The sequence below is a fragment of the Onychostruthus taczanowskii genome, unplaced genomic scaffold (genome assembly GCF_017590055.1).
Source record: "Onychostruthus taczanowskii isolate IOZ18803 unplaced genomic scaffold, ASM1759005v1 scaffold29, whole genome shotgun sequence".
NCBI classification, from domain to species: Eukaryota; Metazoa; Chordata; class Aves; order Passeriformes; family Passeridae; genus Onychostruthus; species Onychostruthus taczanowskii.
In genome coordinates this window covers 379,216-395,372 of record NW_024500239.1, presented here as the reverse complement: position 1 = coordinate 395,372, position 16,157 = coordinate 379,216, and the positions used below count along the sequence as shown (strand labels likewise).

Here is a 16,157-nt window from a genome sequence, read left to right as displayed (position 1 = left end):
TGTTTTAACTACAAGATCAGGTTTGGAGTGATGTCATTAGCAGACAATCTCCTCCATGCTTCTTGGTCTTTTGACTGCTGAGTAAAACTTAGAAATACTATACCTCTTCCATGCAGAAATCATTCTGAAAAAGCAGAGAATCCAGTACATTTCATTTCTTAAATTCAGTATTATGTAAGCTTATCTTACAACTTAAAAGCATTGGTGTTCACCATGCTCTCCCTCAGTTACACACAAAGGCTAGAGTAGTCACAACACTCTGTTTGCCTGGCAATTGCAAGTGCAGAATGGAGGAAGAACCCATAAATCAAAGACAGAATATGTGTCGCCTTATTCGCATTGACCACATATCAAGAAGTTTCAGATTCTTGAGAGTAACCATTAGATATTCTTCAAGTACTCATGCAGTACTTGAGCATTTCATATTTTATCCTTACAGCTTATGAGGAATAAGGAGCTTCAGTGTCTCAAGTTCAGACTGCTTTCCTGGCCCAAATATATCATACACATCCATCCATCCATCTTGTACCTGGTTCTGTCTAAAACAAACCCATGATGCCAAATGCAAGTAGTGAAATTTTTTAGGATAAAAAAAGCCCAAACAAAAGCCCCAACATTTTTTTTTCTGCCACAACCCTTGCAAGGGGACGCATCTAAGAACAGCCCTCTGCAGGGAGCCACAGACAAACATTTGTCTAATTGTAACCAAGCAATATATTCAGATAGACATCTGGAAGAAGTCTGTCAATACTTCCACTACAAGTTAGCTCACATGAAGTCCTAATGCCACTGAGGACAGAGGTTGCTTAAGGTCAATGTTTGATCACTGTGGTCAAATGAAGTATAACATAAATAGTGCAGGCTGTAACTTCCTGAAATTCACTCACATAGGCATTTCTCAGCACCATCTGGGGGGGGGGTGGTGGTGTGGGGAAAACAAACCAAAAACAAGAGAGGACTCCATGAATACCTGTGGTACTTTCTCAAATCTACAGGAAGGAGTAAGTTTTTCTAATCTATCAGCATTTTAAGAGACTTGAATAGTTCTGAACCAAACACAATTGCACAGGAGGACTAAATTTGTAATGCCTGTGAGAAAAAGCTCAGGAGGGTTTAGCTCTTTTGCATGCACTCAGTAATAACCGATTTGGCACCAACTGTGCAGGCTTACAATGGTGTTTTCCAACAAGGCTGTTAAGCCCCAAGTCTTGGTCAGGCTGCGGCTGAGCTGCCCCTGTCCATGGTACCCAAAGAACGCGCTCCGGCCCAACACAGGTCACTGTGTGCAATGATTTTGGGTTTAGGTGGCACATCCAGCCACTCTGGTCGGCAGGTTTGGAAGACATACACTATGATTTTGTTGGCAAAAAGCTGGCTTTGCTGGCACAGTCTAGTGAATAGGATTCAGGCTTGCTCTTCTGAAAGACCTACTCAGGTCTTCCTTTAACGGAGGCAATGAGGCTAAAACCCCCTTGAAATAACAATTCTGCCATCTGTGAATGCCAGTCAGGGAAAGCAAGCCAGCCCAGCCTTTGGCAATGCTTGGCTTTGGGTATCATTCAGTTCCAGTGGAACACAGTGCAGAACACAGGACTTTTTTTGACCGAGTCCTGTGGGGCAGGCAGATCCCTGTCCTGACTGGTCGGATAGTCCCAAGTATGCAAGAACAGTTGCATGTACTCATCAGAGATCCAGGAGATCTCCAATTCTGCAGGTGGTCCAAATGTCTTTCCCAACTTGTTCTTCCAGATCCTTCCCAACTTGTTCTTTCAGAATCAGCATGGCTAAAGATATGTATTACACAGGGGTTGTTGTTTCTATAGTGTGTGTCCAATTAGTATTAAATATTATAAAGCAGGCTCGTAATTTTATGTTCTTTCACACCTTGCAGCTCCTACTTGCCTAGAGAGACCTAGGGAAAGGTGACATTCACAGTATATGATTTTGGACACCAAAGACAGGAGCTCAGTCTTCCTGAGCCCTTAAAATCATAGGGATACTCTAGCCCTTTTATTAGGTGATCCAGGGAACTATTACACCCACTAAACCCATAATGGTGCCACAGTTTTTGACTATAGCACTGTCTATGCCTATCGACTACAACAATAACCATGTCACATCATCAGAATTTCTAAAGCCTGAAAATGTGAAGTCCAGGTGTTTATGCTCTGATTTTTGAGCTCAAAAGCAGAAGACAGGACTTTGTGTCTCTTTCCTCATTTCATCCGATCTCCAAATACATACCAGATGCAATGGAGGTCACTGAAGGACAAATACTTTTCTTAAAGGTAACTACATACCAGCTTATTCAACCTCTTCAAGGAGAGACAGATAAGACTCATTGTTTGAGGGAAATGACCACTGATATTCACTGAGACTCTCCATCACCAATAGGTTTCCTGTCAGAACTGAGGGAGCCTACAGATCCAAAGTGGTTTTTGCCGAGTTCCCTCAACTGGACTTGAGAAATAATTCCAATTAAAATGAAACAAATTGCATCAAATACTCAAGACCTTCCATGTTAAATTAGAAGTTCAGACTCATGACTTCATATGAAAAAAAACCTGATAAACAAAAGATAAAAGGAGACATGGAACAAACTACTAACCAAGGAGCAAATTGTGTTCAGTCACAAGTGTGTACTGAGTTCTTTCCTGCTCAAGGAGTCCACCTAACTACTTGAGACAAGGTAACTGGAATTAGATGAGATGAATTCTATCCTGTAATCTAACTAAAAGGGATTATTTTATACTTCCTGCATCTTTAAATTTCATTATATATTTCAAAGGATTGATATAAAGGCAAGATTCCAACAGACATTTCTGATAAATATTTACTTCTCCATCAGGTCTTACTCTACTAATTAACGATGAAGGTATTACACAAGAACTCAACATTAAAATACTAAATTAAAAAAAAAGTTCTTTGTAGGCAAAATCAAAACAATTACACTATCAGTGTAACTAATTCAGTAGTCACCCCACCAAATCACATTACTACAGCTGAAGACCAGAGTAAAGCAACACAAGCCATTTCACCCTTGTAGCCAATAAAGCATTAGTACCCTATGTATTTTCAACATGTAAAGTGAGCCATCAGCCTCATAACACAGAAATTGAAGGCACCCTTCCTATGGGACAGTCTGCTTGCTTCTAAAATATCCTGTTATTTCCCATGAAAACACTCCAGGTTTTAGTTGTCCATAATTGCCTCAAGTTTTAGGTTTGAACTGAAACTTTCCCTGTGGTGTTTGAATTACAACACTTTGTTTTCATGGAAAATTTCCAACACTATTATATTTGGGGTGGGTTTCTAAAAGGCAGGAAGAAAGGAGGAAAAGAACTACTCACTGGAATTGAAAGTATTGCTGAGAATATTTTCAGAAAGATGACTATTTTCGGAATTTGAGCTCTTTGGAATACTCAGCAAAGTTATAACCTCATGTCAGTGACAAAGTTCACACGGAAAACATTAAAATGTGCCCAAACTTTGTGTGACTACAAGGTTTTGAAATAGCTATTGTTTGACACTTGTAACAGCCTCTACTGAACGTATACAATCAGCTGAAATCTCTGTATACTTGATTCTTGAAGCTCAAAATATCCCCATAAGGCTCCCAGCTGCTGCCCTCCCAGGAAGACCAAGACATTCAAAGAAAGAGCAGCAGCTTGTGAGAGTTTTTGGTTTGTTTTAAAGAACTACCTTCTTACTCAGATGGTAATAAGAGGAATTCTCATCTGAAGGCAGAAGGAAGCAAAACACAAACCTAGAGATGTTCAAGGAAATGAAAGAGGGAAAAATTCTGACAGAATACCTGAAGAGTTATGAAAAGAGATGAAGTGACTGGGATAAATGATGGAAATCATGGGAAAGACTAACAGCTGTTTGGCTGGAGGAAACACAGATTAGGGCTGATGTGAGTGATGCTGAGGAAAGAAATGTACAGAAGATAAGATACCAAAGCTTGACTGGATCCTTGATAATGGCACTGCAACACTCTCCTTTATTTGTTTGACTCAGATGAAAATCAGGGTTTTTCTGACACAGGAGTTTGTGTACCAACATTAAGAAGTGTAACAAGTAACTCAACAGTACTATTAAAAAAAAAAAGGCAAAACAATAGCAAAATAGCAACTGTTTCACACCCATTTTTCAGATGAACACGTTCCTTTGCCAAGTTCATTACACCATCACACAAAGAGCTGAGGTGTCAGAACCCAGGACAGACAGTGCAGATATGGAAAGACGTGATTTAAGACATTTAAGGCAGCTTAAACTGGTCAAGAAAATAATGTAAATTAATTTATGAATATTGTTGAATGGGTTGATGATGTAAATAAACTGATAGGCTGATGGAGGTCACAGGAAGTTGATGTGAAAAGCATGAAATAGAAAGAGATCCAAGGAAGAAAATTAGGACAGACTGGACAAGAGTCAGAATAGGAAAAGTGGTGCTAAGAGTAACAATTAAAAAAGGAAGAAACAGAAAATACTATATCAACTTGTAAAACCAGCCCAAGGACAAGCTCCAAACCACAACTCAGAGTTACTGAATCTTTCTAAAATCAGAATGTGTTTGGAAGTGCCTCATTTCCTTATCTGCCAAACAAAGATAATGCTGCCCTTTGAGCTCTTGGATAACATCTAGTGACAAAACACAGAATCATGCACAAGGAAAACAAACGTTTTGTAACAGAGTTTGCATAGCATGAAATAATCGCAAAGCCTGGAGATGGACTGCTGATAAGAGCAGCTATTTAAAAGGTGTTCAGTAAGTGCACAGGTGTGATGGTGCTCACTGGCTAAAGCATAGCAGCTGAGGGGAAAAGCTGAACCACTGTGCCATCAAAGGCTGAATCAACTGCCAGACAAAGGGGGCAAGCATGCCTGCAAAGAAAGCTCAGACAGGAATTTTTAATTTTCAAGAGTTTTGTTTATCAACCTTAACAGTATTAGTGCATTTGTGTACAATCATCTAGAAAAGAAAAACAAACAACAAAAGCAAAAACATTTATCACAAGCAAATATAAAAGAATATCCTTAGCAACCAATATATATAGTTTATACACAATACAGTCAATGTTTCCATTATTGATATTGATGCAAAACTAAAGCAAGCTTATGGTGACTAACTACCGAATTTTGGGAATGTGGAAACAGTGTTTAGAAGTTGCAGATTTAAAACCAGAATTTCTGCCCAGTGAGTGGATTTTGCCTGAGTGAAAAACAGTATCTGCTCCTAAGACTGCTCCCTGCATGCTGGGGGAAGGGTACTGAGATGGGGAACACCTGGGATGTAAGTATGCCGATAGGGAGGGACCCTTGTCACTACAGACACTTGATGCTCACAGGAATAAGTGCTGTGCAGCCCTGCTGCACCCAAAACCAATTTGGGGCATAAGTTTATAAATCACAGAGGTGTCTCTGAAGAAGGGAATTGCAGGGGGAAGGGGAAGGAACAAAGAAAGCAAAAGGGAGTTGAGAGCCTTTTCTATGCTGGTGATAACATATAGAAGGAGGAAGGTTAAGTAAGAGGAAACAGGATATTGCCCAGTATTGGCAGAAGTTCTTCAAGACCCCACCTGTCATTTAAATAAACCTACTTAAAAAACACAATAGACACAGTATATCCTGAGTAGCACTTCAGTGACTCAAGCCAAAGTGCCGTAACAGAGCCATTTGATGGCACTCCTCTCAGCACAAAACAGTATTTTTAGTGTTTCCAACTTCATGGAACCCAAAGCACTTATAAGGTCAGAGGACAATAATATTTGTTTTCTAACTGTAAACAAATTAAAGAGGCAAAGGACAAAAAAAAAGCTTATTTTATATAGCACCTACATCAGTAAACTCTCCTCACTAAATTTACTGGGAAGAAACCTCAAAGTGATAAATCATTGAAAGACACACCCTAAACAGCAGAGGTACAGTATTTTTAGGAGGTAGTGCAGGCCAGGGATCCTGTATTGCTTGAGTGCAGGAGGTAGGCATAGCCTTCGCTTCTGGCGTGACACCACCAGCTTTAGTGCCAAGAATTTAAATGGAAAAAGCTGGAAATGCCTCACACACCGAAAACAGAAAAAAAAAAAATCCTTATTGTCAGGCAATACAGAGAAAGAAATCATGTCACAATTAATAGTGTACCAAACCCCACTTTTTGTAAAACGGTAGGAACGGGATAAACCTCTGCTTCTCCCCACTGCAGGCAGGGAGCCCCAAGAACAACTCCTCTCCCTCTGGCTTGCAAAGGGAAGACAATATCCTGTCTGCCTTTACACAGCACCTTGAATTTCCTGCCTTACCCAGTCTGCTCAGCCTCTGCCTGTGCATCCACGGACAGCCTTCACACACACGTGGGGATGCCAGCCCCCACTCTATTCTCCTCACTCTAACGCCATCCTCAGTGTCTCCAGTCCTGTGTATGGAAGGAGGTGGAGGCGGCAGAGGAGGAGGATAGGAAGTAGAAGGCTGGCAGAAGATAAGCTGGTCCTTACACTTCATTACAAAGCAGCAAAAAGTTTCACAATTTCTCATTCAACCCATGTATTTATTTGCTAGTTCTGCTTTCCTGAGGGGCATGTGCTGCTCCATTGATGTTTCTTTGGGCTGCAGAGAACAACAGGCAAGCAGAAGCCCTCCACAGCAGAAACAGAAACATTATTACTCCCATGTGTTCATTAAGATCATCCTTCACTGTCATCTGCCTACAAGCATTCTACAGTTTTTCTAAGACACATATGTATGAACACAGCACTTATGAGCAGTTAATAATTAATACCATGCTAATACATGCAAGTCCCATGGCTTAGCTTTTAAGTTCTTCAATCATCTACAGTTTCTTAGTATTTGATACAGTAGTAATCATAGACCTAAAAGCAGGCCACTGCCTAACAGTAAAGAAAAAAAGTATTTTAAGAGCTTACAGTTCACTGGTCCAGCTTCCTGATTGCACCTATGAGAACATGATTGCTAGAAATCCACACGCATGCACATCTGCAAGGATTCCAGACACACAGAACTAATATGCGACTTACAATAATGTATCTGGATATGGAAATTAACTCTGAAGATATCTGAAGAACCTCATTTTTGTCACATCCTTGTATCACACAATAATCACCTCCATGGAGTAGCAGCCAGAACCTCTCAATTACCTTACACATTTGACTCCACCTCTTCCAATTCTCATTGAAAGTCTTTATTTTCCTTAATTATGTATCAGGATGGAGTACTCTGTGTGGCACTCTAGCAACTACCATCTCAAATATCTGTGAAAGTCTCTGAGCTTGAAATGAGAATAATCAACCTCTATTTCCCAATGATATTTTAACATGTTTTATGTGCATATATTCAATGTAAATAATTTATAGTGAAATTACCAGCAGCCATATACTTTGTGTAATTATTCATGCTTGTGCTGGCTTATGAATGTCTTTACTTTTCTACACATTTTCTCCTTCTCTACTTTTGGGCTACAATATTACTACAAAAAGGCAGAAACACTCTGTAATATGCTCATAACCAGTTGGAATTGCTACATTGTTTTCAAGGCTTGTTCATGAAGTCTGAGTAGTTAACGCATAAAATACCCACAATGGCTTTAAAGGCCGCTGGGAGTACTTCCCAAGTACTTAGTCTTTGCTCAGTAGTTAATTTCAGGATGTGCATTTTTCATATTCAGTTCCTCATTTTACATGGAGTCTGCATAGCCTGAGGTGTCACATTTCATGGGAATTTCACAAAGCATAAAAAAAAATTACTCAAAACCTGAAGATTAATTTTCATAGAGACAGAAAGCAACTCAAAGGCTCCCAGCCTTTGTCAGCTTTAAAAACAAGGGAAATCCATAATTTTATGGTGGTGTTATTACTGAATTCCATGTAGACCCTACATCCTCCTCACAAACAGTCCCAGCATAAAAGGCCATTTCATATAATGCACAGTGCAAGGAAGAGTTCAGTTTTTTTGTAGATGTGTAAATTACAATGGGGTGGGTAAACTTTCAAACTCAAATTTGCTTTGATGCTAATTCCCAGCCCAGACTGGGAGGACTTGTACTGTAAGGTCTGTGTGAGGAGTATCTGGCTCTTTTTCCAGATGGATCATGCATCACAATCACATTCTGAGAGAAGGGAGGGAGGAGGAAGACAAAGGAGAGTGCAGTTCTTGCTCCAACAACTAAGGGAATGCCTAAGGTTGTATTCAGTAGAGAACTCAATGTAATGCATGCATAGAACAAGTTTAATAAATATAATTTTAAAATATGCAGATGAGAAATGAAGAAGGAAATGTTAGAAGTGTAGAGTGGAAAGGAGAGAGGATGTTTTCCCTCCTTTTAAACTACATGGCTTCCAATGTCAAGCTCTCATAACTATCTCTGTACACATAAACAAATGCATTTAGTCTTCAAGAGATATTTGTAGAAGTGAAAGAGGATTCACCTACTGGAACAAGGAGGCTTAGTGCTTATATTATTATTCGTGGAGATAGAATAATGTGTCCTTTTCTTCTGGTATAACAAAGAGCATCTTAACATCATTATTTCTAGTCTAAAGGGTTCAGGAACCCAGATGCCAAATGCATTTGTATTTTTTTCATTTCATGGCTTTTCAAGAAGAGGCACATGTTGAGGTTTCTGCACATGTAACAGAAAGAAGTACTCATCCATCAGATATACGGGTCTGATTTTTCTGGGACTGCTACTTTTCGTCTGAACTACAAGTGGTACCGATAATGTTTGCTGATGGAAAACTGGCAGCGTAGTCCATTTCACCAAGGGAGATGGTATGGCTGCATGCCTGCCAGGCTGTACCTCAGCTCAGCATCACTGCTCATTAACAGGTCTTGTTAGCTCAGCTACACTAATCTGCTACTAACCTCACACAGCTGTGGGCTTGGTTTGGTGTGCTTTACTTTGTGGAATTTTTTTGTAGCGGTGGTAAGAAACCTAGGTTGTATCTCCATGTGGAGCTGCCCTGTACTATGTGGGCATACCAATTCCAGGTGGAGTTGCCATCTGTTGGTATGGTTTCACAGGAACTGTGGTCTGATATCCAGCATAAAATTGAAGGACATGAATTTTGAATGCCCACAGGACATTTCAAAAGTGTCCAATTCTGGTAAGGTTTCTGGAAGGCCAAAGAACTGAATTTACTGGGAGACTGTGCCAGCACATCTCTCAGAAGAAACACTCCCAAGTAATTCAAGCTACAGACACTCAGTTTGTCTTTAAAGTTCAGGCTGTTATGGCAGGTACTTTGAGATGGAGTGAGAAGTTTATATCCTTTTAAAGTACTGCACATAAGAAGACAGCTTGAATATGTAGAGACATAAATAGGAACTTCACAGTTGCATATGGATACCTTCAACTGAAGGCTAAAATAAAAGAAAGAAATACAAAGGTAAGCCTAATCAAGTGCTTCTATTCCTATTTACTTGGGGCTGGGATACTTTTCTACAGCTGAAAAACTTTAAACAGTTCTCTATTTCACACTAAAACAGGAATATTGCAAAGATATGGAATAATCAGTAGCTCCCTTTTTGCTACTAAACTTACATTACTACTTACCACCATTTACTGATGCTGGTACCAACCAGCAAGACACGTCTATTTAGGACAGAAATAGCCTCTCACAACTTTTTTTTTTTTTTTTTTTTTTTTTTTTTTTTTTTTTTTTTATTTACACAACCTGTGCTTCCCATATAGACATTTACTGCAGAAGAACATGCTTCTCTATGCTAAATGCTTTGTAATACCTGACCTTTAGTGCAAAGGCCCAAAGCCACCCAATTTATCAGGCTGAGGGAGGAAAGTTCAAGAGCACTGGAAACATTCATGCCCTTGTAAATAACGAGGGGTCTTTTTGATAAAAACAGCCAGGCAATTCCTGGAAGCAGATCATCCCTGTGTTACAGAGAGCACACTTACAAACCGCAAGCATTTCTAGTAGCAGTTGGCTCAATGCAGAAATGCCACCAGCTTGCTGATAACTTCATGCCTGGCTTTCAGAATGAAAGGGTTATCAGCAGCAGTTTCCACTGCCTGCTTGCAAAACCTCATCTTCACCTTTTACTTCCTCTAGCTCCTTGACATCTTCAGGCACACATGGTGTCCTGGTGACAGACAGTAACCAGATGGTTCTTTCACCATCCAGCACTGACTCGCTTCAGGAATTTAATCTGATTTCCCAGAATATGCAGCACAGCCCTTGGTTCCAAACTTGGCATGCAGGTGGGATTGCATGCCTCTGGCTTTAAAAATAGGCATGATTGTTGGTGGCTTTGGAACATGTCAGTGTTTGAGCTGTTTGCCTGTTAGTTTGGAAAACCTGACCCCCTGCCTGGGCATTCGCCTGTAGTTCTGACTGACTCTGGTGGCTCCTGTGCATGTCCAACCACCCTTTCAAAGAGTTCAGCATCTCCTAATTCCAACAGCAAAGCCACTTTCTGCTTTACAACGTAGTAGCTCTTACAGTAATTTCCATTTTTTTATTGTTGTCAGCTACACTGTACTGTATAATTAAAAGCATATGCAAAATACAGATTTAGAATCACCTTGCTGTAGTAGGGAGCTGAGGCTACTAAAAGGGTAGCCACTCAGATACAGCTATACTCTTTCTCTCTTCATCCATTTCTTTGCAAAGGTTGGCTCCCATTTACCAGGTAGACAGGTGAGGAATCAAAATATTGCACCATTCTTACGCCTCAGTGGGGGACTGGAAAGTTTCAGGCTCCTCAGTTCTCATTGCTCTACCTTGGGAAGTCACTGCTCCTCTTGGGAACTTCTCCATCACCGGCAGTTCACATCTGTGCAAATTGCAGCTATCAGGAAAACTGAAGGAAATCGTTTTGATGGATCCCTCATAATTTAAGCATGTAACAAAGATCAAAATCTGCCTTGGAGTTATGTTTCATATGTGATTTTAGTGTTTTCAGACACTCAGTGTTTTTGGTTTTTTTTTTTACATTTTAGGAATTATATAGAACTTTTCTGGTAAAAGCCCCTCATAAAATTACTTAGAAGTCTTGCAAAACTCAGGAAAAAAAAAAAGGCATTATTATATACTCATTCTATCTTCATGAAGATAAAAGAATGCTTGTACAAATGCAATTCCAAAACAAACTACATTTACTATTTTTAAGGAAAAAATTGTAGGGCATAATAATAGAGGTGCTGTTCTATCAGACTGAAGATGCTGTTGACTCTGTGCATGAATTTATCAACCTTTAATCCTTTTAAATGGTATGTCACTGTCCCTCAGAGTATGTCATATCCCTTACCCAGGATCATTGCCATTGTCTTCTCCGCTTGCACCAATATCTGTTGAAACACACAGGACTTCAGCACTTATCAGAAGTGCAGAGGGTCTGTGACAGAAAAATGGTCTACTGCAACCTAGTGTTCTGCCTAGGTTATTGAATTAAGTCTATTGAATTATTGAAGTTTTGACTATACTGTCCTTGGAGGTACTTAAAGGATATGCAAACATGGTGCTTAGGGCCATGGTTTCATGGTGGATTTGGTAGTGTTAGGTTAATGGTTGAACTCGATGACATTAAGGGCCTGTTTCAACCTAAATGCTCTTAGGATTCTAATTATCTTTAATTTTAGACCATAGTAATGGTTTAAGGATTTATGGGAGTGTGATTAACTTAAAGCACAAATATTACCTCAAGTCATAACTCCTAGGCTCCTCCAAGTACTTCCTTTTATTTCTTCTTTTTAAAAAAACCCTATACTAGAAATTCAAAACTGCCAAACAAAATGGAAAACATCTCTCATCCAGACTTGACACTCAAATTCTTATTCTCCATATAAGCACACAGCTCTCACTAAATCAGAGAGCTGCATCCAAAAGCTGAATTTGAGTCAAGCATAGTCTAGTAAGAGCACCATATGACTAATCTAGTATGACTTCTGTCCTACTTTTTTTCCTCAGCCTTAGCTCCTTAGACCTTGCAGCAAGGTCAAGGCCTTGGCCTGCTCAGACTGAACACTTGGCCTGTGCTTTCAGACCACAAGAACAATATCTAGCTTTCATCTAATTATGGAAACCTGTAAATACTGATCTGAATCCATAAGCAGCCAAATATGGACCCAAGTACACAATTAGACTCTACAAACGAGGCTGGATGACCTTTTGACAACCTTCTTGTTTGATCTCAGGGACAGACAGCACAGGACCCCACCAGGCAGAACTCCTCATACCAGAGGGCCAGCAAAGTCATCCCTGAACCTCATAGCCTACTTATTCATTATATTTTTAAAATAATTAAGCCTTGGTCTAAACAAGCTGCTTTTTTCCCCTCACCTTCCCGACAGCACTGGCTAAATTATCAGAAAACATGAAGGCTACCATGGCATTTCATGTGTTGCTTTCTCATTCTGTGCAAAGAAGAGATAATCTCAAAATTACATCCAAAGAATTTTCAAAATTACAATATTTATATTAATCCTCATCAGTTATGGATATTTTTGTTACCTTTAACCCACTCCTATCTGGTTTTGAGTATTTAGGTAACATCCAGCATACTGCAGTCTTGTAACTGAGACAGAAAATTTTAACTTTAGTGTTATCCAGTGAAGTTCTTCATCCTTGTGCAACCTTGTGGAAAAAATGGAAGAGGGAAGAAAGAAGAAAAGGAAAACATGCCTGTTTCCACGGTGGGGGATGAGGGAGAAACCCTCAAACACAGTTTCTTTACGTGTCCATAATAATTAAAAGGAACATTGGAGAATAAATTTAGTTTTAAGAGCTGTTAAATAAGGAGGATCAAAAGCTATTTTCTAAGCTAGTCTTTTTAAAAAGTAACCCTTGAGAGAAGCCCTGGCTACTGTTAGCTTCCAGTCCATAGGTTATATGCTGACACAAGGGAACACTTTGGGAAAGGTACAGTCAAACAGCCCTAGTTCAGGGGACCTGAGTAGAAATGAACAGTCATTCCTTAGCACTCAACAATAAATTCTCTGGATTTCTCAGCATTGTATGTAAAAGCCACATTTACCTTCTCTTCACTTACCCGTTAAATTAACTAAAATTTTCATTACTTATATTTAATAATTTTTTGGCAGCTCAGTCTGACTTGAAACACGTCAAAACCCCTAAGCAGAAATTCATAACTAGGAAACATTAGAGTGAAACAATGCAGACTTTTGGAAAAAGGAAAATAATATCCTCAAGAAATGACTTGTACCTGGAACTCACTGAAGCACCTACAGCTCTTAAACATACATGTATTTCCAGCCTATTTTCCCTCCAAAGTACAAAGCTATTTCTTTATGAGCACAGGCAAACAAGTTGATATGAAACACTGGGAAATTGCTCAGTAAAGATGATGGACAGTTTCATGTAGGTGAGTCCGCAAAGCAAAGGAGGCAATGCCGTGCCTAAGGCTGCCACTTACTGCAATAAGCCCTGCAAACTGAGCGGAAAGAGTGAATGACTCCAAAGGTGCTGGAGAAATGCCAGAATATGGAACTTAGGAGAAAGCCCATCTATTTATGATTTAGGTAAAATGCAATGAAAATAAGGAGAATATTCCACTCCAAAAGGATCTGTAGAACAAGGACACCAGAGCAGGAAGGCACAAAATCTAAAAAAAGACTACTTTTTACTTCTCAAATCTCCACTATTTAATACTAATCTTAGAGCTTACAGGACCCACCTCTGTGCTAACTGTGATGTTCCTTCAGTAAAATTTATTCACCTATTTACCAGTACTCCGGGTTTAGTAAAATGCAGCACTGCAATAGGTACACACAACTGCCACAAAAAAAAAAAACCAAAAACCCACAACCAAAAAACAACAAAACAACCTAACCAATCACTTTGATCTTCCAAAAATAATATACCAGAAACACTCTTACATGATGTAATTGATGCTTCTTTTCAGCACCCTCCTCAATGTATTCAGATAAGATTGTCAAGCTATAGCGTACTTCCAAAATCTATCTTTATCTCATTGCACATGCAGACCTATTCAGAAAGTACATGCTGCCTCCTGGAACTGCAAACCACAAGACATAATTTTGGAGTTGTAACAAGCTTTGAAATTCCTGAAACACAATCAAGACCAAAACTGAAATGAAGCCCACGTCACACAGAAAAAATGGTATTATTGTAAAGGATACTAGGATACATTACCCAGAGAGAAACTTCAGCTTCACACAGCAGCAATATAGGGGAAAAAAACCACCTAATTTCTGAAGTTATCAATCCCTAAAAGCACTCTCCTAAAATAATGTTTTTACCTTTATGGCATACTTCGACATAGTTAGTTTTTGTTATTGTTAATGATTTGTTTTGTTGCTTTGTTATATTCATTTTGAACAAGCTGTAATCACTTGTCAGCAACAACAAGATGAGTTTGCAGTTGCACTTATATGATGCCATGGACATTGACACTAAGTCCCTGTTTTATCATTGATTGAATTCTCATGAAAATTCCCAATTTTAGATCACGGAAACCAAGCTCTTGAAAGCCACCCCAAGAAAGAGACCATTTAATCTCCTTGAATGCTGAATTAATTAGGGTATGGGAAGGGAAGGACAATGGGAAGGCTGCTAGACTGAGGGCCAGACTGTCCCATACAGCACTTTTATTTTCCTTCCAGTCTGAATTTTCTGAGATCATCTATGGCCAGTTTTCTTCCAGCAACTTTTAATATCATGTTTCTGTGTCCTTGTCTTCTATTTAAGTATTTTTATGTGACTGCACAGCTACTGACACAGACCATAATTCCTGTAGTTTGTTTCTTTTTGGTTTGTTTCTTTTACACGTCCAAACCTGGTCTTCAATGTCTTCGCATGAAGCCCCACTTACTATTTGAATCCTTGCTTTCCATAATTCAGCATTTCTGGTTCTTACAAAATCCTTCTACTTATTTTTGTAGTTGTTTGTTTGGGGTTTTTTTTGCCCCTCAATGTGTAGCTTGAGTTTTAGCAGTTAACTACATCAAAGTGACATTTTTAAATATAGCTATACACGTCAGTCTAAGAAAACTCAAATGAGCAATCTACCACAACTATGCATTCATAAGCAGCCTCCATTTATTATGAGATCATGCAGCACCAAGATCCCTTGGAGTGACTGTTCTCCCCTCAAAATACTGAAGAAACTCTCCAAACTTACAGCCTAGGTTCCCCGGCTAGATGAAAAACACAGGCATCCATTTGGCCCACAACAGAGGAAATCAGCTTTCTAATCACATAGCACACCTTTTCCAAATCCCTCTCCAAGCCCTACCTTTGCCAGTTACCTTTTAATTGCAAAGAACAGAACATTAACCTCTCATTACCTGTTTAACTCCAAAATGCCAGATAGCTAAAAATTGTTTCCAGCCAACTGACCCCTTAAGGTATTACTTTCTCCTGGTTTATTCCATAAAGACTGCATGATATCCACAGATACCAATGATACTGCATTCTGCTGCACCACGATGGAAAGAAAAGAAATAAGAAAATAAGAAAATACATCTCTCAATAGGGTGATGGAGCAGGCTGGGTGCTGCCCCGGTCTGTTTCCCTGGTACTTTTCAACTGTCTAAGCAGCATGGAGAAAACCCTCCATCACTGCAAGAAAGGAGAGAAACACAGCTCCCAGAGCTACTCCTGCTGCGTTCAACCTGTCCCAGCAGCTGCTTTGTAAAATATGACCACACTCCAAGAAGTTACTTTGTTCTGTGCCCTCTGACACAGATATCCAGTAAAGGCTTTAGAATGCCTTTTCTTCCTTACAATTAGAGATTTGCAGCGTAATCTACAAGAAAAGGTGAACAACAGGGAGAATATCACAATTCCAAATATTAAAATTTATTCTGCTCAGTGGCGAGTATTAATTTTCCCTTAACTTTCTCGCATAAAATAAAAGAATTGGGATCAAACTGAGAAGCAAGCTCAAAGATACTTTACACAGCAAGTTGCTGCAGACCTGTGAGAACTTCCAAGCAATAAAAACAACTTTGGGATGCATTTCCTTTACCTCTCAGGATGTAGTTCTGATAATTCTGGTCGGCTTCTGCTCCCACTTTGATTAAGCAAGTCAGACCTTCAGCAACAACAAACTCATGAACCAAGTCCTTGTCATCCTGTCACAGGAGAAAGAAAAGCTGAATTAGATTTTTAAAAGACAAAGAAACAGATGATATCATGTAAAAA

The 16,157-nt window shown here is 39.4% G+C and overlaps 1 protein-coding gene across 7 annotated transcripts in view; it reads right to left on the bottom strand.

Annotated features, from left to right (window-relative positions):
- FHOD3 (formin homology 2 domain containing 3) overlaps positions 1–16,157 on the bottom strand; it is a 375,703-nt gene that overhangs the window by 171,446 nt on the left and 188,100 nt on the right. For all 7 annotated transcript variants that reach the window (XM_041408064.1, XM_041408058.1, XM_041408059.1 and 4 more), the window contains exon 5: positions 15,982–16,087. In XM_041408064.1, coding sequence (XP_041263998.1) covers positions 15,982–16,087 — 106 coding nt within the window. The remainder of the gene's footprint in view (positions 1–15,981; positions 16,088–16,157) is intronic.